Source organism: Anguilla rostrata, chromosome 11 (assembly GCF_018555375.3).
Source record: "Anguilla rostrata isolate EN2019 chromosome 11, ASM1855537v3, whole genome shotgun sequence".
NCBI classification, from domain to species: domain Eukaryota; kingdom Metazoa; phylum Chordata; class Actinopteri; order Anguilliformes; family Anguillidae; genus Anguilla; species Anguilla rostrata.
Window position 1 is genome coordinate 35,965,822 of NC_057943.1, and position 21,580 is coordinate 35,987,401.

Here is a 21,580-nt window from a genome sequence, read left to right on the forward strand (position 1 = left end):
AGAATCCGCCCCTTTCTCACCACCTACTCAACCCAGCTCCTGGTCCAAGCAATGGTACTATACTGCCTGGACTACTGCAACACTCTTCTGGCTGGACTACCGGCATCTGCCATCAGACCCCTGCTGACTCCATAATTCAGAATGCTGCAGCTTGTCTGGTCTTCAATCTCCCCAGACACTCCCACGTCACTCCCCTGCTCACTACCCTCCACTGGCTGCCTGTTATGGCTCGCATCAAATTTAAAACATTGGTCCTAGCATACCAGGCAGTCAAGGGATCAGCCCCAGCATACCTCCACAAGATCTTCAAACCCTACATGCCAGCCAGACCCCTCCGTTCCGCTACCTCAGGATACCTGGCACCTCCCCCTCTTCGCACCTGTGCTTCCCGATCACGTCTCCTGTCTGTTCTGGCCCCACGATGGTGGAATGGAGGTCAGAATAGCTGAAACCCTGACCCACTTCAAACGACAACTGAAGATTCACCTCTTCAGGCTGCACCTCCCCCCAACCCTCCCTACCTCCCTGTAATCTCTAAATTGACTGTAAGCTTAGGGTTGTAACTAGGTAGCTGTTTTGTAGTTGACTTAGTTAATGGACTCGTCTTAACTACCGCTTGCATTTTTTTGCTTATCTGTTTAACTTACAGGGTCCAAGTTGAACTATGCGGTTGTTCCCTGCACTTGGAACGGTACTTCTCTCTAGGGTTTTCGACACGCTTGTTCCTAGTTATGGTTATACACTTTGTTGTATGTCGCTCTGGATAAGAGCATCTGCCAAATGCCTGTAATGTAATGTAATGCACGTTGTGTGTGTGTGTGTGTGTATGCACAAGCTGTTTGCATGTGTGTGTGTGCACGCACAAGCTGTCTTGCTTCCAGTCCTCAGGTATTTCTCCAGTTTCTAAAGACTGTCTAAAAATACCTGCCAGTAATTTAGAAATGATGTATAAAGATTTTTTGGAGAACTGCTGAAAGCTAGGAATGTGGGGGTGGGGGAGGGGGGAGTAACATTTGGCTGTGTATCAAGGTCTTATGGCACCGTCTAGCAATTCATGGCACTTTTCAACACATGGCACATACACACTCAGTGGACGCCCAAGTACACAGAGAACAGAGTGGACTGTGTTGTTCAGTAGATCAGTAGTATAATCTGAGTAGTGTGTAAAAGCTCAGCAGAGTAGCTTCACTGGTGTAAACTCACAGCAGTGTAGCTTCACTAGTATAAACTCACAGCAGTGTAGCTTCACCAGTGTAGAAGCATAGCAATGTAGCTTCACCAGTGTAAAAGCACAGCAGAGTAATCGCACTAGTGTAAACTCACAGCAGTGCAATCACACTAGTGTAAACTCACAGCAGAGTAATCACACAAGTGTAAACTCACAGCAGTGTAATCGCACAAGTGTAAACTCACAGCAGTGCAATCACACTAGTGTAAACTCACAGCAGAGTAATCACACAAGTGTAAACTCACAGCAGTGTAATCGCACTAGTGTAAACTCACAGCAGTGTAGCTTCACTAGTATAAACTCATAGCAGTGTAGCTTCACCAGTGTAGAGGCACAGCAGTGTAGCTTCACCAGTGTAAAAGCACAGCAGAGTAATCGCACTAGTGTAAACTCACAGCAGTGCAATCACACTAGTGTAAACTCACAGCAGAGTAATCACACAAGTGTAAACTCACAGCAGTGTAATCGCACAAGTGTAAACTCACAGCAGAGTAATCACACTAGTGTAAACTCACAGCAGAGTAATCACACAAGTGTAAACTCACAGCAGTGTAATCGCACTAGTGTAAACTCACAGCAGTGTAATCGCACTAGTGTAAAATCACAGCAGTGTAATCGCACTAGTGTAAACTCACAGCAGAGTAATCACACTAGTGTAAACTCACAGCAGTGTAAAAGTGCAACAGTGTAATATCATGACAGTGTAGCTGCACTAGTGTAAAAGCAGAGCGGTGTAATATCATGGCAGTGTAGCTTCACTAGTGTAAAAGCACAGCAGTGTAATATCATGGCAGTGTAGCTGCACTAGTGTAAAAGCACAGCAGTGTAATATCATGGCAGTGTAGTACCACAGTAAAGTGTCGAGTGGACATCTGCTTGCACTTGTAGGATCTCTTACCACATGCTGAAGGAATCTGCTTTTAATTCTGTGGCATCTGCACATTTTTTCCGGATCAGTCTCACATGAGGCCGCTTTGCTCGGCTCGCTCTCTTTCCAGAAGAGCCTCTGTTTGTTTCTGGATTCTGTACTTCTGCGTCTTATTTTCTCTCACTGTTACCCACATTCTATTTCGAACTGCAGCCACGCTGGTGCCAGGAGACAGAGGTCCCTTTCACTGCCAGAAAGCATTTTTTAACGGACAGGTTTTTTTTGTTCCGATGCGGGAAATAAGTTCTGCATTCCAAGACGCTGACCGCAGGGCTGTTCAGGCCTGAGCTTGTTGTGGGAAGGCTGGAGCTGAGGGCCCTTTACTGGGGAGCATTACGCCTTTCTGTGTGTGTGTGTGTGTGTGTGTGGGGTGGGGGGGTGGAGCCCCGCCCTGGAGAACACCGGGAGGAGAGGCCCTCTGCTTCCAGACTCCATGTGTATTACAGAGGGACCGAACACTACGGACATGACCCATCCGTGGCCAATGATCACCTAAGAAGTACAAAGTAGATAGTGAACTTCTAGCGTACATACATTGCTTCAAAAAGGATCAAAAATTGAAATATGGTGATTGCAGCCAGTGTATATGCACCGTCTGCCTCCCCTGCATTGTCGGTGACCACCTATTTTTGGTTCTGTTGCCATTGTGAAGTGTTGACCCCTTATTGGATACAATTCTGTCACATGATCGTGCACTTATTTGCATAATTTATTGTCGTTACTAGCCAGATGGGTAAGGTTATAACACTGGGTAGGTAGCTAAAGATGAATGGATGCTGAAATAGCAAAGTAGGCACTTTAGCTAGATGGCAAGCTAACTAATAGCTTGCCTTTAGCTTGTTTTTGGATTTTAATGAAAAACTGCTAGGTTTACACATGTATCCACCTAGCTGGAAAATGTTCACTATCTATGTAATTCACAACTGCTAGCTACATAGTTAGGTAGTGATCTTAGCTACTAGCTCACAGGCTAGTGAGGCTATTGCAAGTCCAGAACTTTCAAAGTACACAATCATGTGATAGTGTTGTATCCAATAAGGGGTCAATACGTTGTAATCGCGACAGTACTGGAAATAGGGGGTCAACGATTGAGCAGATAGTGCACTTACACTGGCACCAAATACCTTGCGTCTTCTCTGAATATGCATTCCTGAAAACAAATAATTGGAAACACAATGTGTGGACAACCAGGTCATTTTTATTGGTTGTGACAAAGAATTATAAAATATATAGTAATACTCCCATTAACGGTATACAATGGGGATTAAAAAATGAGAGATTCAAGTATGAGTGAGGAGGCTGTCTATATTGCGCTGTCCCTACTCCCCGCCCTCCAGTCCTCCCAACCAATCAACAGGGCTCGCTGCAGGCGTGGCCACAGGTGGTCCGGCAGCACTTCTGCTCCCCTGGACATTGGCCGTCATGGTAACAGAACTCTGCGCACATTGGGGTCCCCTTGGGATGAGCACAGCGCCCCGGCTTCACTGTGGGAACAGCACAGGGTTACAGCACTGCAGAGAGCCAGGAGACAGCACAGGGGTACAGCACTGCAGAGAGCTAGGGGACAGCACAGGGTTACAGCACTGCAGAGAGCCAGGGGACAGCACAGGGTTACAGCACAGAGCCAGGGGACAGCACAGGGTTACAGCACTGCACAGAGCCAGGGGACAGCGCAGGGCTACAGCACAGAGCCAGGGGACAGCACAGGGTTACAGCACAGAGCCAGGGGACAGCAAAGGGTTACAGCACTGCAGAGAGCCAGGGGACAGCACAGGGTTACAGCACAGAGCCAGGGGACAGCACAGGGTTACAGCACTGCAGAGAGCCAGGGGACAGCACAGGGTTACAGCATAGAGCCAGGGGACAGCATAGGGTTACAGCACTGCATAGAGCCAGGGGACAGCACAGGGTTACAGCATTGCAGAGAGCCAGGGGACAGCACAGGGTTACAGCACAGAGCCAGGGGACAGCACAGGGTTACAGCACAGAGCCAGGGGACAGTACAGGACTACAGCACAGATCCAGGGGACGGCACAGGGTTACAGCACTGCACAGAGCCAGGGGACAGCACAGGATTACAGCACAGAGCCAGGGGACAGCACAGGGTTACAGCACTGCAGAGAGCCAGGGGACAGCACAGGGTTACAGCACTGCAGAGAGCCAGGGGACAGCACAGGGTTACAGCACAGAGCCAGGGGACAGCACAGGGTTACAGCACTGCAGAGAGCCAGGGGACAGCACAGGGTTACAGCACAGAGCCAGGGGACAGCACATGGTTACAGAACAAAGCCAGGGGACAGTACAGGGCTACAGCACAGATCCAGGGGACAGCACAGGGTTACAGCACTGCAGAGAGCCAGAGGATAGCACAGGGTTACAGCGCTACAGAGAGCCAGGGGACAGCACAGGGTTACAGCACAGAGCCAGGGGACAGCAAAGGGTTACAGCACTGCAGAGAGCCAGGGGACAGCACAGGGTTACAGCACTGCAGAGAGCCAGGGGACAGCACAGGGTTACAGCACAGAGCCAGGGGACAGCACAGGGTTACAGCACTGCAGAGAGCCAGGAACCACCTTCTTACAGGAATGACACTCGCTGTGTTTAATCAATAGCGTAGCGAACAACAGTATTTAAATTCCATGGACTACCAACATGTTTCACATACTGTGTAAAAACATAGCATAGAAAGAAGGGGCATGATGTAGGGTTTGAGTAGGCTGCTCCTGTCACTGGGAATCTGTCCATTTCTGCTGATTGCAAAAAAATATAATTTAAAATGGACGTTCACGTTATAAACGGTAGTTGTGCGGGCTGTCTAAAAGCAATATACGCTTTCCTGCGTGACTTTCTGACCCTCATTTCTCAGAAAATGGACAAGAGCCTGTCAAATTAAAAGTCTGAAGTCTGCAAATCTCTTCCGTTATCCAGCTGGATTAAGAAGTCGAATGAATCAGCCTGCTGGTGCTGCCTTTAACCTCAGGTGTTTGCATTTGGTTTCAGATAAACTTCCATATTTACACGGAAGAGCTATAGATGGGCCAGCTCTATTTCCTTATCTGAACATTTCCTTTAGAAATCATGTTCCTCAAGAATTCTCCATATTGCCATAAAAAATGTTTCAAAAAGAGTGGCCCACTTTGATTTTGTAGCATTTAAACATGGGCTAAGGATTTCTAAACCATGTTGTACAGAGTGTTGAAGGTTGTTGAGGAGAAGCAGGCACAGTGATGGATGTTGATGTCAGATTCAGATAATTTTATCTGTGGGTGAAAAGCTGAATTGCCTGCAGATGTGCACCATTTTGGCTCAATTATTTCCCAAGTTTTATGCTGAGATTCACAAACCACTGAGTTTGACTCATGTTTGTGTCAGTTTACCAAAAACCTGTTCATCTAGGATCATGCAACTCAACCTAAGAATCTTCACACTAAAACAGAGGTTTGTACTGACCACCTGTGTTCAAGTACGGTCCCTGAGGCTTGACCTTTGCCTCTAAAGACGCACAGCACCATAGTAGCACTGCTCATCTGAAGAACAGCACAACCCTCCCAAATGCAGATTAAAGCACAGGAAACATGCCTCTCTAAGGGCTGATAACTGATATAACACTTACTAGGGACCAAAAAACATCTTAGGCCTCACTGAAAAGAGCCAATCCCAATGTCCTGTGTGTTTTGTAGTTTTTGATTGATTTCATAGATTCTGTAGTGCCTGGGCAAAAAGGTGTTTTAGTTTGTAGGCCTTTTTTCATGCCCCTCTAATGGTCTTGGAATGACTCTGGTGTCTGCTGTACCTTACCTGTGTGTGAGCTGTGTAGTTTGGCTGATCTTACCTGTGTGTGAGCTGTGCAGTTTGGCTGATCTTACCTGTGTGTGAGCAGTGCAGTCTGGCTGATCTTACCTGTATGTACAGTCTGGCTGATCTTACCTGTATGTACAGTCTGGCTGATCTTACCTGTGTATGCAGTCTGGCTGATCTTACCTATGTGTGAGCTGTGCAGTTTGGCTGATCTTACCTGTGTGTGAGCTGTGCAGTTTGGCTGATCTTACCTGTGTATGAGCAGTGCAGTCTGGCTGATTTTACCTGTGTATGAGCAGTGCAGTCTGGCTGATGTTACCTTGCATGCAGTCTGGCTGATCTTATCTGTATATGCAGTCTGGCTGATCTTACCTGTGTATGCAGTCTGGCTGATCTTACCTGTGTGTGAGCTGTGCAGTTTGGCTGATCTTACCTGTGTATGAGCAGTGCGGTCTGGCTGATCTTACCTGTGTATGAGCAGTGCAGTCTGGCTGATCTTACCTGTGTATGCAGTCTGGCTGATCTTACTTGTGTATGCAGTCTGGCTGATCTTACCTGTGTATGGAGCGATGCAGGCATGGCCACACCCGTTGTGGCAGCACTTCTCATCGTTGGGGCAGTCACTGTCATTGGCACAGAACTCTGCGCACATCCCTGAGCCTCTGCGTCTGCGAGGACACACCCCGGGCTTGGCTATGAAGCACAGACCAGTCAGGAAAATACAATCAACAAACATACACAGCAGTGCCTTAAAGACATGCGGCTCACACTGCCAAGGATTGTCACGAATTTCAGATGCCAACTCACTGAAAGTTAATTTGAGGCAAATTTGTCGGTGGGGGTGGGGAGAATAAACACAAACAGTTCTGTTGAGACAGGGGAAAGCTCTTACTAAAAGCAGGTGGCACGCAAACAGCCCCACAGTCGAAAACGCAGCATTTGTCCGGCCCGGGACAGTCGTCGTCACAGACGCAGGCCCGTTTTGACGGAACCACATTCAAGCGCCGCGGGCAGTGCCCCTTCTTCGGCACTGTAAATGAGGACATGGAGGTAGCGCTGTCACTGGGGTGACTGAAGCAAACGAAATCGTCTTAATTACCGCACTAACATTCCTACTTGCCAGTGCGTTCATACAACGCATTTATTAAACAGTGCGACCAATTAATCTCTCAAATGGGATCATTCTGATATATTCTTCATATATGTGGTGAGGTGAGAGCTGCAAACTTTTTATAACGTGTAGCCTAATTAAAGACAACTAATTCAGTCAAACAAACTTTTCTTGAGTTTCTTTCGAGCCACAGTTAGCCTAAGGCTCGGATTTTGTGATCCGTAATGTAATTTCCAACTCGGTACTAAGCACGAACTTCTCAACAAAAACACTAACACTACGGGTAACCCCGTCTGGTTACACATTATTACGCATTATATGTATGATTCGTAAGGTCGGCAAAACGGAATAAATTCGATTCTAAAACACTGTATCCAATGTAGCCAAATGTTAGCAGACCACACAATTGTAACATTGTTATAACGTCACATAACGAGTTCCCACAACTATTGTGTATGTTTTTATTTTAATTTTATTTATTTATTTATTTATTGTGTACACCCGTTTTTAACGATTGCAGTTTTATTTACACCGGTCGACTTAGAATGGGCAGCCTCGAACTGGCTTCTAAACGCGGTGGATATAAATAAGACTCTCTGTTTGCATGCAGCAGCCTATAGACACTCCGTGCTGCGAATGTGCCACATTTCAAGTTTAAGTATTAGACTGTATGTTGAGAAATCTCTATTACTGTCGAATGGTTTCATGGTTTATCATCAGGATCTGCGAGGTTTAATCGTATGTCCTCACCGGTGGAGTTGCCTGGAACTGCGCTCGTCCAATCCATCAAGACTAAAAAAATCATAGCCGAAACATAAACCCCCGGAGCCTTCATCTCTTTCGTTCCCGTGGTTTGACTGCAGGACTGATCTCTCAACTCGAAGAACGCAAAGTTGAGAGGAAAACAGTCCGGGCAAGAGGAAGGGGGGAGCGCACGGCCACGGGACAGGAACCGCCTGGGTCCGCGCGCCCTTCGAGTTATCACACTGAAGCGTTTGCACTTACGAATAACCACTTTTTATTTGTGTACATGTCACATAATGAAATTACACGGCGATAAATGAAACTGTGCAGATAAAAGAAATCAACAGGCCTACATTCAAAGTAAAATCCACGGCACTGGATTACGTTAAAAAAATCTTATGAGTCGGTAAATTAACTGAAACAAATCTACATCTGTCCTCTGAGCATGTATTCAGCCTGACTTCATACTGGGCTCAGCGGGGTGAATGATGCTGCCGCACACACTGGAAAGACAAAGGGAAAAATGTCCGTTCAACACACTGGTCAGCAACTTCATCTTGCAATACTGTGCATTGCAAATAACGCGGCTTGAACTACGAAACCGACTCACCAGAACAGGGCTTTAGCCTTTTAGGATACTTAGTGGGACTAGAAGGCCAATGATCTTCACCTTACTCATGCCTAACCACCAAGCAAGATTACACAGGACTGTGCTCTTGTAATAGTAGCTGTATTGGTCGTTTCTGCTTTTATCAATATTGAGAAGTACTCCCCTTCCTGTGAACTAATCCAGGAGGGAGCACTGTCATGGGGTGAAATGAAGCAAAATGAAATAATCACAATTAGGCTACTCACTGACATCCCTGCATGCATTTTAATGGCCACACACAGCAAGGTAATCTGCCTAATATAAAGACCCAAATACATTCTTCACACATATCAGTTTGGAAATCAGTAGGACTTCTCAGCATATATTTTTACTGTAAGACCAGACAAATGATCTACCAACATATTCACCAGAGTGGAAAAGACCTGGTGGACAGCAGTTCTCAAAGGCTTAGGATTGGGCTTTCTGTTCAGCCTTTGCAAGCCTTACAACTCACCACACACCTTTTCCTGGCTTTAATTTGGAAACTGATGGGCCAGTTCTGGGTCTAATGGGACCCCAGGGAAAGCATTGCAGCACTGGATGGTTCAGCACCGGACAGCTCCAGCCTGAGGCCTCCTGTCTGAGAAGAACATGTTCCACCGCTGCTCCTGTCCGAAACCCGCCCAGCTACTGACACCCAACATCCCTGCAGCCCAGCTACTGACACCCAACATACCTGCAGCCCAGCTACTGACACCCAACATACCTGCAGCCCAGCTACTGACACCCAACATACCTGCAGCCCAGCTACTGACACCCAACATCCTTACAGCCCAGCTACTGACACCCAACATACCTGCAGCCCAGCTACTGACACCCAACATCCCTGCAGCCCAGCTACTGACACCCAACATCCCTGCAGCCCAGCTACTGACACCCAACATCCCTGCAGCCCAGCTACTGACACCCAACATACCCGCAGCCCGACTACTGACGCCCAACATACCTACAGCCCAGCTACTGACACCCAACATCCCTGAGGCCCAGATACTGACACCCAACATTCCTATAGTCCAGCTACTGACACCCAACATCCCTAAAGCCCAGCTACTGACATCTGTTTTCTAAAGCTGCATAAATTATTGCAGATGGAAAAGGTTGGGATGCTGCTTTGAGTTCTGACAGCAGAATTGTGCATTTCCCACTGTCTGTGCTGAAACAGAACATGCAGTGGTCAAACGTGAGGTTTGTTAGAATGGCAGAGTTGTAGTTAAGTTTATGCAGTTGTTCCTTTGGCATAGATAATATTTCAGTTTCATTCATTCAACAAGATGCATTAATTCTGGTCCTGTACATGGGGTTTCAGTATTCATATGTGTAAATCGGATAACACATAGGTTACCTTAAAATCAAAATCACTGTCTTATTCTTATACAAATTCTTTTTAAATTTATTTTAAAAAAGCATCCTTAAGGTTTTATTATCTGGAATTCCAATTGCATTTTTCTTGCAATGTCCTTATTTTTCTCCTGACTGTAACATTCCAGGACATCCCTGTGTTAAGCTCCCTCTTCTGGTCAATTACAGACATACACATGAAGCAATATTTCTTCAGTATTGTTGAAACATTTATTTCCATTAAAATACATTTCACGCCGATTTAAATTATGCAGTGACTGTATGTATGCAAAAGCTTCTGCACATTAAAATTAGGACATGTAAAGTACAGTTACACTGCCCTGGCCATCTGTTTGAGTAATGTAGTATTAGTTTAATGTAGGAAAACTAACATAGTTACACCACCCTGGCCACCTGTTTGAGTAATGTAGTATTAGTTTAGTGTAGGAAAACTAACATACAGTTACACCACCCTGGCCATCTGTTTGAGTAATGTAATATTAGTTTAGTGTAGGAAAACTAACATACAGTTACACAACCCTGGCCATCTGTTTGAGTAATGTAGTGTTAGTTTAGTGTAGGAAAACTAACATAGTTACACCACCCTGGTCATCTGTTTGAGTAATGTAGTATTAGTTTAGTTAGGAAAACTAACATACAGTTACACCACTCTGGCCATGTTTGAGTAATGTAGTATTAGTTTAGTTAGGAAAACTAACATACAGTTACACCACCCTGGCCGTCTGTTTGAGTAATGTAGTGTTAGTTTAGTGTATGAAAACTAACATACAGTTAACTGAAAAACAATCCTTACCTATTGTGGGCACAATTCTCCTTGAAAAACAATCCTTACCTACTGTGGGCACAATTCTCCTTGAAAAACAATCCTTACCTATTGTGGGCACAATTCTCCTTGAAAAACAATCCTTACCTACTGTGGGCACAATTTTCCTTGAAAAACAATCCTTACCTACTGTGGGCACAATTCTCCTTGTACAACAAAGTTGTTATTAGTAGGTGATACCCACAAAAGAAATTCACTCCAAAAATATGATGCTTGTAAACTCAGGAACTGTCATCCTGTTGAGTAAGAATTATACCAATGCAAGTATAGCACAGTATATCAAGACAAGATGTTACGGGTACATTTAATCTCTTAACAAAACCATATATAATCACACATCATATTTGACAGTAAAGCCAATGTTAATAGGTCATTTTCTCCAAATAGCTATGTTCATATCCTTTCCAAGGCCCTCAAATACAACTTCTTGTTTTCTGTGATCTCAGTGATAATCTCCACAGAATCTCTCAATTTCCCTTTCAAAGAAGTTCCTTTTTAGACCTTTCCTCCCAGCAGGGACACCGATCAGAATTCAGACCTGCTCAAAAAAGCAAAAAATGACACAGAGACAAAGGGACACAAACACAGGGACACAGTGACACAAGGACACAATGACAAACACAGGGGCACAGTGACAAAGGGACACAAACACAGGGACGCAGTGACACAAGGACACAATGACAAACACAGGGGCACCGACACAGGGACACAATGACACAGAAACACAGGGTCATAGACACAGGGACACAGACACAGTGACACAGGGGCACCGACACAGGGACACAAACACAGAGACACAATGACACAGAAACACAGGGTCACAGACACACAGTGACACAAAGACACAGAAACACAGGGTCACAGACACAGGGACACAGTGACACAGAGGCACAGACACAGGTACATGGGGCACTGACACAGGGGCACAGTGACACAATGACACAGAGACACACAAACACACAAAGACAGAGACACAGAGATACAGTGTACGAGAGGCAATCGAATGACTGGAAAACTTACACATTTCATTTAAAAATATGCTCTGAGGCTGCAGGAGAGAGCAGATTTATGTATAAACCCAAATAACCAAAGGCACACTGGGAAATGACTCCATTCTCTTCATGTCTTGTGCATCTTTATTGAAAAATATACATTTTGTAAAATTTCCAAGATTCAAATCTGCTTTAGACAGCGTGAACACAGAAGCTGTTATTTCAATACGTCAAAACCCAACTCTGTTACATCTCCGTTTAGCATGTTTGTAACGATACAAGAAAGGGACAAATGATTTAAACGAAATATTTAAAAAATACAGCAGCAGCCCATTTCTAAGTGCTATGTTTGAATACTAAACTCATATCTGTGTGAAATGCAAGCACTTGGTATAGCACACCCAGGATACATGGTTGTGATACACTTCATAAAAAAGAAATATAAATACAGATTACACTGAGCTATGGAGGGTCTGCAATGCATCATAAATGACACCTCCTAAAGATAATGTCTGTTAGCTAACCAAAAACAAGTGATGTAAACAAAAAACCACCAAAAATTAAGGGCTAGGTGAGGGACCCACCCTGTTCCTAGGGAATGGGGGGGCATGTCGGTTTTAGTTGTTATTCAGTACTAAATTGATCGATTAAGGCAACTGGTTTCACAGTAAAGTCACGTCACCTAGTGACCTAGTGTCTCATGTCTGAACCGTTTGTTGGGGGATAGGGAGGGCAGGTAAATTGGGAAAAACAGAACCAGCAGACTGACCCAGTACCCTTCCAGGACCAGGGCTGGAGTTTTGAAACATCAAAACTTAACAATTTTGATCAAAATTTTCAGGACTGTTCACTTGTATAAAAACGTATAAGTGAACAGTCCTCAGCCCTCACGTTCAGGCCCACCCTGTGCCCTCCCACTGCCCACTTGGGAGGGTTTCACTGCACAAAGCCACCATCGTCTAGCAGGGCTGCGCAGTGTCTGATCAACCGGCTATTCTTAAACAAAGCTATGCAAATGCAGTGGCAACTGGGGAGCGCTAGCCAATCAGCACTAGCATAGCCTGTGAGACTCCTAGCCAATCAGCACTAGCATAGCCTGTGAGACTCATAGCCAATCAGCACTAGCATAGCTTGTGAGACTCACAGCCAATCAGCACTAGCATAGCCTGTGAGACTCCTAGCCAGTCAGCACTAGCATAGCCTGTGAGACTCCTAGCCAATCAGCACCAGAATAGCCTGTGAGGCTCCTAGCCAATCAGCACTAGCATAGCCTGTGAGACTCCTAGCCAATCAGCACTAGCATAGCCTGTGAGACTCCAAACCAATCAGCACTAGCACAGTTTGTGAGACTCATAGCCAATCAGTGCTAGCATAGCCTGTGAGACTCCTAGCCAATCAGCACTAGCATAGCCTGTGAGACTTCTATCCAATCAGCACTAACATAGCCTGTGAGACTCCTAGCCAATCAGCACTAGAATAGCCTGTGAGGCTCCTAACCAATCAGCACTAGAATAGCCTGTGAGACTCCTAGCCAATCACCGCTAGCATAGCCTGTGAGACTCCTAGCCAATCAGTGCTAGCATAGCCTGTGAGACTCATAGCCAATCAGCACTAGCATAGCCTGTGAGACTCCTAGCCAATCAGGGCTAGCATAGCCTGTGAGACTCATAGCCAATCAGCACTAGCATAGCCTGTGAGACTCCTAGCCAATCAGGGCTAGCATAGCCTGTGAGACTCCTAGCCAATCAGCACTAGCATAGCCTGTGAGACTCCAAACCAATCAGCACTAGCACAGTTTGTGAGACTCATAGCCAATCAGTGCTAGCATAGCCTATGAGACTCCTAGCCAATCAGCGCTAGCATAGCCTGTGAGACTCCTAGACAATCAGCGCTAGCATAGCCTGTGAGACTCCTAGACAATCAGCGCTAGCATAGCCTGTGAGACTCCTAGCCAATCAGCGCTAGCATAGCCTGTGAGACTCCTAGCCAATCAGCACTAGTGTATATAGGTGGCAAGGGTTTAGTCTGAAAGACTGTGTAAATTATTGCACTAAAAAAGGTGCTTTAGCTGGGTACGCCACTCTGGAGCCCAGAAAGATGTGTGCTTAAAGAATAAAGCCAGACACACGGCCGTCTGGTCATAGTTTTGCAACCTCTCAAACCATATCATCTGCTCGACTGATCATAACTATGAACAGCCTCTCTTGGGGAAAGATTATACAGTGCCATGTTCAGCATTTCAGCAGGCAAAGAGCTGTTAACATCAAATTAGGGATCATAGCACCGCTCCTTCTCTTGTAGGATCAAAGTCCCATAACACCCTTGATTATCCCCAGTCATAATGTACAGACGGTCTACCTGAGCAGAAGAATCGAGTTTCCCTTTAGTCACACTATACCGTCATTGCATTTCCTCCAATGAACAGGCCTCTTAATTGCTGCGGCTCCCTTTGGGTGACTGTGGGCCACGGAGATTTGAAACACTAAAAAAAATGCGACCTGAACTCTGCCTTTTCATACAAAAGATAAAATCAATAATTCAAGCCCCAGGTACACCTTTACATTTAGCCCACATCATCAGAGTTAGACACACAGAACTGTGGGGCTGAAGAGCCAGTGTTTCCTTTTCAGTAAGAAGCAGAAAAGAATTTTCTGCCTTCATCCATTCCTACAACTTAAGCGTATTTGCACAGCAATTAAGACAGTGGTGTGTCCTAAGACCTTCCTACAAGCCCTGTGTAAAATAAAAACAGGAATTCCCTCATGGTCATCTGAGTCTGGTATAAATTTAGATGTGGGTTTTATGTGCTGTCACCTTTGACCCTGAGCTTGGGGTCCCCCTCACTGTCCTCCAGGACCTCCTTGATCAGGTACTCTTTCAGGCTGGGCTGGTTGCCCGTGTCCACCCCAGTGTCCTGGATCTCCAGCAACAGCGCCTCCCACCGCCGCTTGTCCTTGGAGATCTTCCAGGACAGCCGCACGTTGGCCTGCAGCAGGGGGACGAGGAGCGGGTGCAGGTTCTGCTGCTGCAGGGCATGCTGGGAAGGGGCCAGGTCCTGCAGGGCGCGGTCGCAGTGCTCCTGGGCCTCGCCCAGCTGGTCCAGCTCCTGGAAGCAGGCCACCAGGCCCAGCAGGGTGAAGAGCCAGTGAGCTCGCTGCTGGTGCTGCGCCTGGCAGCCCAGCTTCTCCTGCAGCCTCAGCGCATTCAGGAAGAAGCCCAGCGCCTCCTGGTAGCGCCCGCCGCGCAGCAGCACCTGCCCCGCCCGCAGGTCGCCCAGGTAGAAGAACTCCAGGAAGGTGGGCGAGTGGCAGAGCTCGGCGAGGGAGAGCAGGTGGGACAGGTACTGCTCGAAGGCCCGGCTGCGCTTGGCGATGGTCTCCGCCGCAAAGTTCCTCCGCAGCTTCTTGCGGGGGAAGCACACGCCCTCCATCTCGTCCCCGTGGCGACGGCGCAGCCGGGCGTGGAGACGCTCAAAGTCGGTGTAGCGTCGTGTGATGAGCGCAGGGCTCCGGTCAAACATCCCTGACTGGATCACATGGATAGTATAGAGCTGCAGGAAAAAGTAAAGATCTACTGTAGGTACTGTGCAAAGGCATGCACAAACAGCAGGAGCATGGTAAGCTCAAATGCATGCACAAACAGGAGAATAGTAAGCTCAAATGCATGCACAAACAGCAGGAGCATAGTAAGCTAAATGCATGCACAAACAGCAGGAGCATTGTAAGCTAAATGCATGCACAAACAGCAGGAGCATTGTAAGCTAAATGCATGCACAAACAGCAGGAGCATTGTAAGCTAAATGCATGCACAAACAGCAGGAGCATTGTAAGCTAAATGCATGCACAAACAGCAGGAGCATTGTAAGCTAAATGCATGCACAAAAAGCAGGAGCATTGTAAGCTAAATGCATGCACAAAACAGCAGGCGCTGGGTAAACTCAAATTCAATCAGTGAAATTTTATTCAACCTGCTCATACCCACCACATATTTGGAGGAACCGTCCTGGACTACACTTGCATCGGTGACCTCAAAGAGCAGCTTCACTGGAATGCTGCGGGACTGCGAGCTGCGCCAGCTCTCTCGCATTTGAGAGGTGAGCAGGGTGACACCCCCAGGAGGAAGGGCCACTGGACTGCCCTCTGCAGAAACCAAAACACACAACCAGACACTACTTCAACGCTGAAAATGAAACACTAACAAACTTTATGACAAAAAAAAGCAGTGCATTCCACATATTTCATACATCTTTTCAAAAGCACAACCAGGACCAAAGGCAAGAATCAGGAACTCCAGTCCTGAAGGGCCACAGTGTCTGTGGGTTTTTGTAACTGAGTAACAAATTTAAACCTTGGAAACAAGGTGTGTAGTGGAGTGCTAGAACGCACCACAAACAAGATACGCTGGCCCTCTATTGTTTTAGTTAGAGATCCTTGATCTGAACCAAATAGCAGATTTGGCAAAGGAACATTTTCAAAAAGAGACTGACCATCACACGCACTCAACTTAAAGTCCCTGGAGTAAAAGATACCTGTGCTGCAGGACCCGTTCTCCGTGGACTCTGCCAGGAAGTCGGAGTCACTGTCCGGACCGGAGGCCTCTCCGGTGTCCTCGGAGTCCAGAGTCCGCTCGCCCTCGAAGCTGAGCGTGCCGCTGAGGCGCGCGGAGACGCACTCCGTGTCGTCCTCCAGCTCCGAGCTCTCGGGGAACTCCTCCGCCCCCCCGGGCTCCGCCGAGGCCCCTTCCTTAAACAGGGAACGGCGCAGTCTGTCCAGGAGCTTAGACGCCATCCCACCTGCGCACCACTGAAAATACACAACATTTACACCTGCGCACCACTGAAAATACACAACATTTACACCGGCGCACCACTGAAAATACACAACATTTACACCGGCGCACCACTGAAAATACACAACATTTACACCGGCGCACCACTGAAAATACACAACATTTACACGGCGCACCACTGAAAATACACAACATTTACAGCGCACACGAAATGCACACTTACCCGGGCACCACTGAAAATACACAACATTTACACCGGCGCACCACTGAAAATACACAACATTTACACCGGCGCACCACTGAAAATACACAACATTTACACCGGCGCACCACTGAAAATACACAACATTTACACCGGCGCACCACTGAAAATACACAACATTTACACCGGCGCACCACTGAAAATACACAAAATTTACACCTGCGCACCACTGAAAATACACAACATTTACACCGGCACCACTGAAAATAACACATTTACACGGCACCACTGAAATACACACATTTACCGCGCACCACTGAAAATACACAAAATTTACACCTGCGCACCACTGAAAATACACAAAATTTACACCTGCGCACCACTGAAAATACACAACATTTACACCTGCGCACCACTGAAAATACACAACATTTATACCTGTGCACCACTGAAAATACACAAAATTTACACCTGTGCACCACTGAAAATACACAAAATTTACAACTATGCACCACTGAAAATACACAACATCTACACCAACGCACCACTGAAAAAGCACAACATCTACACCTGCACACCACTGAAAATACACAACATCTACACCTGCACACCACTGAAAATACACAACATCTACACCAGTGCACTACTGAAAAAGCACAACATCTACACCTGGGCACTACTGAAAAAGCACAACATCTACACCTGCACACCACTGAAAAAACTGTATTACAACATGACACCTGACTGGTGTGCCATGGACAAAACAACATTTAATTCAGCGTTTTGACCTTCCTTGCACAGACAACACAACATACACAAAATTTGCAGGAGGCTGGGCTGAAGTTGGAGAAAAGTAAAAACTTAAAATATTTAGGGGTTTCCAGTGTTCTTTTCTTGAAAATAAAACCCATTATAAATCAAATAAGGCACTACAAATGCTAGTAGCATCCAACAAGAGCTTAGGATTAATTTTCTGAGTGTGGCCCCTTTCTCATGAAGGCTGCCCTTCCTTGTACACAACAAAAATATATTTGTGAAGATCCAATATATTGGGTATCTTCATTTGTCTTTTTGAGTGACAATGGAAAGCTGTTCTAGTAATATTTAAATCATCTGACTAAATATACCAACAATATGAAGACATAACTGACTCATTTGTGAAATAAGAAACTTGGCCTACTTTAAATGTACAACATATTGTCATCGGTAACAATGCAATACTGAAAAATATATGGAAATGCGTTAAAAAATATACCAGTTGTTGCCACTTTGGTGGCAACAACTGGTATATTATGGGATACATTTGCTATAAATTCAAATATGCAGGGACGTATTTAAATTCAATCAACATTAAGTAAAAGAATGGTGCTCCCAGACTTGTCTTCAACTTTCCAAAGTTCTCGCATGTCACTCCCCTGCTGAGGTCACTCCAATGGCTGCTGGTCGCTGCCAGGGTCAGGTTCTGACTCTGGCCCACACTGCAGCCAACAGGACAGCTCCCTCCTACCTACATAACTCAACTTCACACGCCAGCACGAGCACTCAGCTCTGCTGCAGCAGGGCGGCTTGCACTTCTGCCATCTGGGAGAATGGTTCTTGTCCCGACCACAAGAGATTCTCCACCATAGCCCCCCAGTGGCGGAACACCCTCCCCATTCCTCTGTGGACCACTCGGTCCCTTCCCATTTCCCACTGTGCTCTGAAGAATACGCATATCTTCAGGCTGTACCTACATTAACTCCATCAGCACTCTGCAGGGTATTCCCAATGTAGGATCGCTCTTATCCCATGTATCTGTCTTGATCCTCTACCACTTTCATGTTGCACTGGAATCTTCATCCAGCACGTATTTATTGCACTGATCGTTTTCTTGATGTTGTAGGTCTATCATATCTTGTCATCGTGCCTCATTCTAGTTTGACTTGTCATATCTTTCTGTCCTAGCCTATGCTTACTATGTGAACTGGACTAGATGTTCATGGTTATGGATAACTGTTACATAATAAGTACTGTAGCTTATCGAACCGGTGTTTTGTAGTTGTCCAATGACATTCGGTATGCACTTATTGTTAGTCGCTTTAGATAAAAGCGTCTGCCAAATAAACGTAATGTAAACTGACAATTGGCAAATACTGGAAAATACAATCTATTTCCATATATTTTTCAATATTATGTATATTTTGTTGCCCGAAGTTAAATCAAGCTCAAAACCCACTGGGTAGTTATAAAGACAGACCATATGATACTTTTCCAAACTAAAAAACATGCAATAAACAGTAGTTAAGTCCTTATCCATCTCACTAGTTAGTCGTCAGAAACGACCACGATACGGTGGAATGACTTGTATTTATTATTTTATTCATTATACCTTTTATGTATTGATACCACTAAAGAGACGGGAGTTTTGTGTAAATAAAGGTTCAGATAATGCCACTGTGCTCATCATGTCAATGCCTTGTTTGAGCTTTGGGAGCGGCAGACTCGCAGGACACTTTACCCGATTGTCTGCACAGGCACTTTATCCGGGATTCAACATGTCTAATCCCCTGAAAACATCCCGGAAGCCCGTCAACAGAGTAGCCTGTCTGTTATTACTCTACACTACCAGGACGCTTCTGTTCGTCCAGTAGCCATCTGTGTGCCATGTCCTTTTGCTGGGTCTGTCCGACACGGGTACAGCCGCTTAGACAAACTACATTTGCAGAATGTAGCTTGCAAGCTTCCCGTGCCTACTCCGCTAACTTCTGCACACGGGATTATAACCAGTCTGTTGGAATGCTTATCCAGTACGACGCGGTCTACAAGAAAATCAATTTATTAAAAGGCTCTGCACATCTTTTTTTAAATAGCTAGCGACGTCGCAACCACCGATTTAGATAGCTGCTGGCTATATGACCTCAGCGACAGACCAATAAACAAAATAACTTAGAAGCCATTTGTGAAAACTTTCTACGTAAGCTCTAGCTTACAATGTAAAGTATTTGTATAGTTAAATAACTCATGAAACTTAAGCTATAGCATACCCTCAAATAACACATCGATAAACTACAACCAGCTATATCAGCAGATGCAAATGGCTGCAACAGCCCGTGTTTTCCAGTTTAGTGTGGACATCCGAACAGATCAGCGTTAGACACCTGAAGCCACCGTAGGCATTGGCAAGACAAAATCTCAGGTGTGACCCCTTAAACAACAGCAATATAGCGTAAATAAACTGAACTTACTCGTACGATGGATAACGAGTTATTTAGCGCAGGCGGTTCGCAAACTGTTTCGGGTGTTAGGCTACTCCAAACTAACTTTCAGCTGTCGGGAATAGGGGTTGGATTTCTGTGAAGGAGCAGTCAGTTTTACCGTAATTATTATAATTGATAGTTTGTCTCAGCCTTTGACATTTGTTTGCACAAAGGAAGTTTACCATTGAACTAAAACACACACACATACACACACACACACAAGAATATTGCCGAAGTAATGTATCAGTCACAACATATTTCTAAACAGTACTTGGTAATTCCTCGTGACTGCAAGTGCTGCTTTCTTGGAAATCCTAGCTAGTTGGTAAATTACAAGCTAGCTTGGTGAACGCAGACGTCATGTTAGCGTTCTAGAAACCTATTGGGAAACCAAAAACACGCCACTGACAAACCTTCTCTGTCATTCTTTGTGTGTGTGTATGTGTGTGTGTGTGTGGCGTGTAAGTGCCATCTAACTGACTGTGGTCACGCCATCTGCACAAAAGCCCGCTCAAGCATTCTGCGCTTAAAGTTTAACTGCGCTACCTACATTACTCTTTACGGTAACCCGGTTGTGACGCAAATATAATACATCAGATAAAGTTATTACTTGAAATTACTCAAAAAGCAAAAAAAATAAAATAAAATAACTTCAAAATTGGGTGCTCGAATTATTATTTTTCTTTTTTTCTTTTATAAAACTCGTTAGATTCTTGACGTCCAACTTCCCATGTATTCATGCAAAGATGAGTGTGTTTTTACTGTAGGAATTTGGAATTATGGGATGGCAAAATCCTCCAAAATGGCCATTCAATTCAATACATGCCACTTATTACAATTCAATATAATAATGACATCAAACAGTTTTCTGCAAAGTCCAGTACATTCATGAAGAAAACTTTCCCAGGTATTCATACAATGGATTCCCTGCATTTTTACTGTAAGAATTTGGAAATATGGGATGGCAAAGTCCTCCAAAATGGCTATTCAATTAAATACATGCCACAAACCATTTTCTGCAAACTCCATGACTTTATTTACATTACATTACGTAACACAAATTTAGCAGATGCTAAAAAACAACAAAACTGATGGTGCAGTTATTAAAGTCATATATCGATTAATTGATTATCTAACCCGCTTATTCCAGGTCAGGGGTGTTGGAGCCCATCCCATCATGCACTGAGCGAGAGGCAGGGATGGACAGGTCACCAATCCACTGCAGGGCACACACACCATGCACTCACACGTTCATAATTATGGGCAATTATTTTGGCTCTCCAGTTAAGCTGACCTGCATGTCTTTGGACTGTGGGAGGAAACCGGAGTACCCAGAGGAAACCCACAGAAAGCCCCAGCCAGGATTTGAACACAGAACCTTCTTGCTGTGCGGAAACAGTGTGCCACCCCTTAAAGTCATATAAATTAGTTAAAACGTGTTCGCTTTTCTTCAAGGGGCTGTTTATATAATTATTGAACTCAGAACTCAAGATACTGCATGTTGCATATGCTTTCCATGAGCAATTGCAGTAATAATTTAATTACACAGTATATCGCAGTTGACCAAGAGGAGATGAGGACTAAAGGTTGGAGAGGTCACTATATTCATACATGTTGCCATCACCTGTATACCGTCAGGATCCAAATGTATTTTAAGCATCCTTACAAACTGCATTAATTTTAAAAGTTAAAGTTTCAACAAAGAATCGGATAAATAATCAC

At 45.3% G+C, this 21,580-nt stretch overlaps 2 protein-coding genes across 2 annotated transcripts; both read right to left on the minus strand.

The window, feature by feature from the left end:
- Positions 1-3,334: 3,334 nt before the first annotated feature.
- On the minus strand, positions 3,335-7,970 carry wfdc2 (WAP four-disulfide core domain 2). The gene is made up of 4 exons (XM_064299667.1): positions 7,816-7,970; positions 6,847-6,984; positions 6,510-6,647; positions 3,335-3,640 (listed from the first exon to the last, which is right to left on the minus strand). Exons 1-4 carry the CDS (start codon positions 7,898-7,900, stop codon positions 3,507-3,509), a joined length of 495 nt encoding a protein of 164 aa, XP_064155737.1. The 5' UTR covers positions 7,901-7,970; the 3' UTR covers positions 3,335-3,506.
- Positions 7,971-11,749: 3,779 nt separating this feature from the next.
- On the minus strand, positions 11,750-20,102 carry snx21 (sorting nexin family member 21). The gene is made up of 4 exons (XM_064299666.1): positions 19,847-20,102; positions 16,161-16,434; positions 15,614-15,771; positions 11,750-15,182 (listed from the first exon to the last, which is right to left on the minus strand). Exons 2-4 carry the CDS (start codon positions 16,417-16,419, stop codon positions 14,433-14,435), a joined length of 1,167 nt encoding a protein of 388 aa, XP_064155736.1. The 5' UTR covers positions 16,420-16,434; positions 19,847-20,102; the 3' UTR covers positions 11,750-14,432.
- Between the last annotated feature and the right edge of the window lie 1,478 nt (positions 20,103-21,580).

Coding starts and splice junctions, on each gene's coding strand:
- wfdc2 (XM_064299667.1), bottom strand. CDS start 7,900: ATGAAGGCTCCGGGGGTTTATGTTTCGGCTATGATTTTTTTAGTCTTG. Junction 6,985..7,815: donor AGTTCCAGGCAACTCCACCG/GTGAGGACATAC, acceptor CCTCATTTACAG/TGCCGAAGAAGGGGCACTGC. Junction 3,641..6,509: donor CTGCATCGCTCCATACACAG/GTAAGATCAGCC, acceptor CTGTTCCCACAG/TGAAGCCGGGGCGCTGTGCT.
- snx21 (XM_064299666.1), bottom strand. CDS start 16,419: ATGGCGTCTAAGCTCCTGGACAGACTGCGCCGTTCCCTGTTTAAGGAA. Junction 15,772..16,160: donor GAACGGGTCCTGCAGCACAG/GTATCTTTTACT, acceptor TGGTTTCTGCAG/AGGGCAGTCCAGTGGCCCTT. Junction 15,183..15,613: donor ACGGTTCCTCCAAATATGTG/GTGGGTATGAGC, acceptor TTTTTCCTGCAG/CTCTATACTATCCATGTGAT.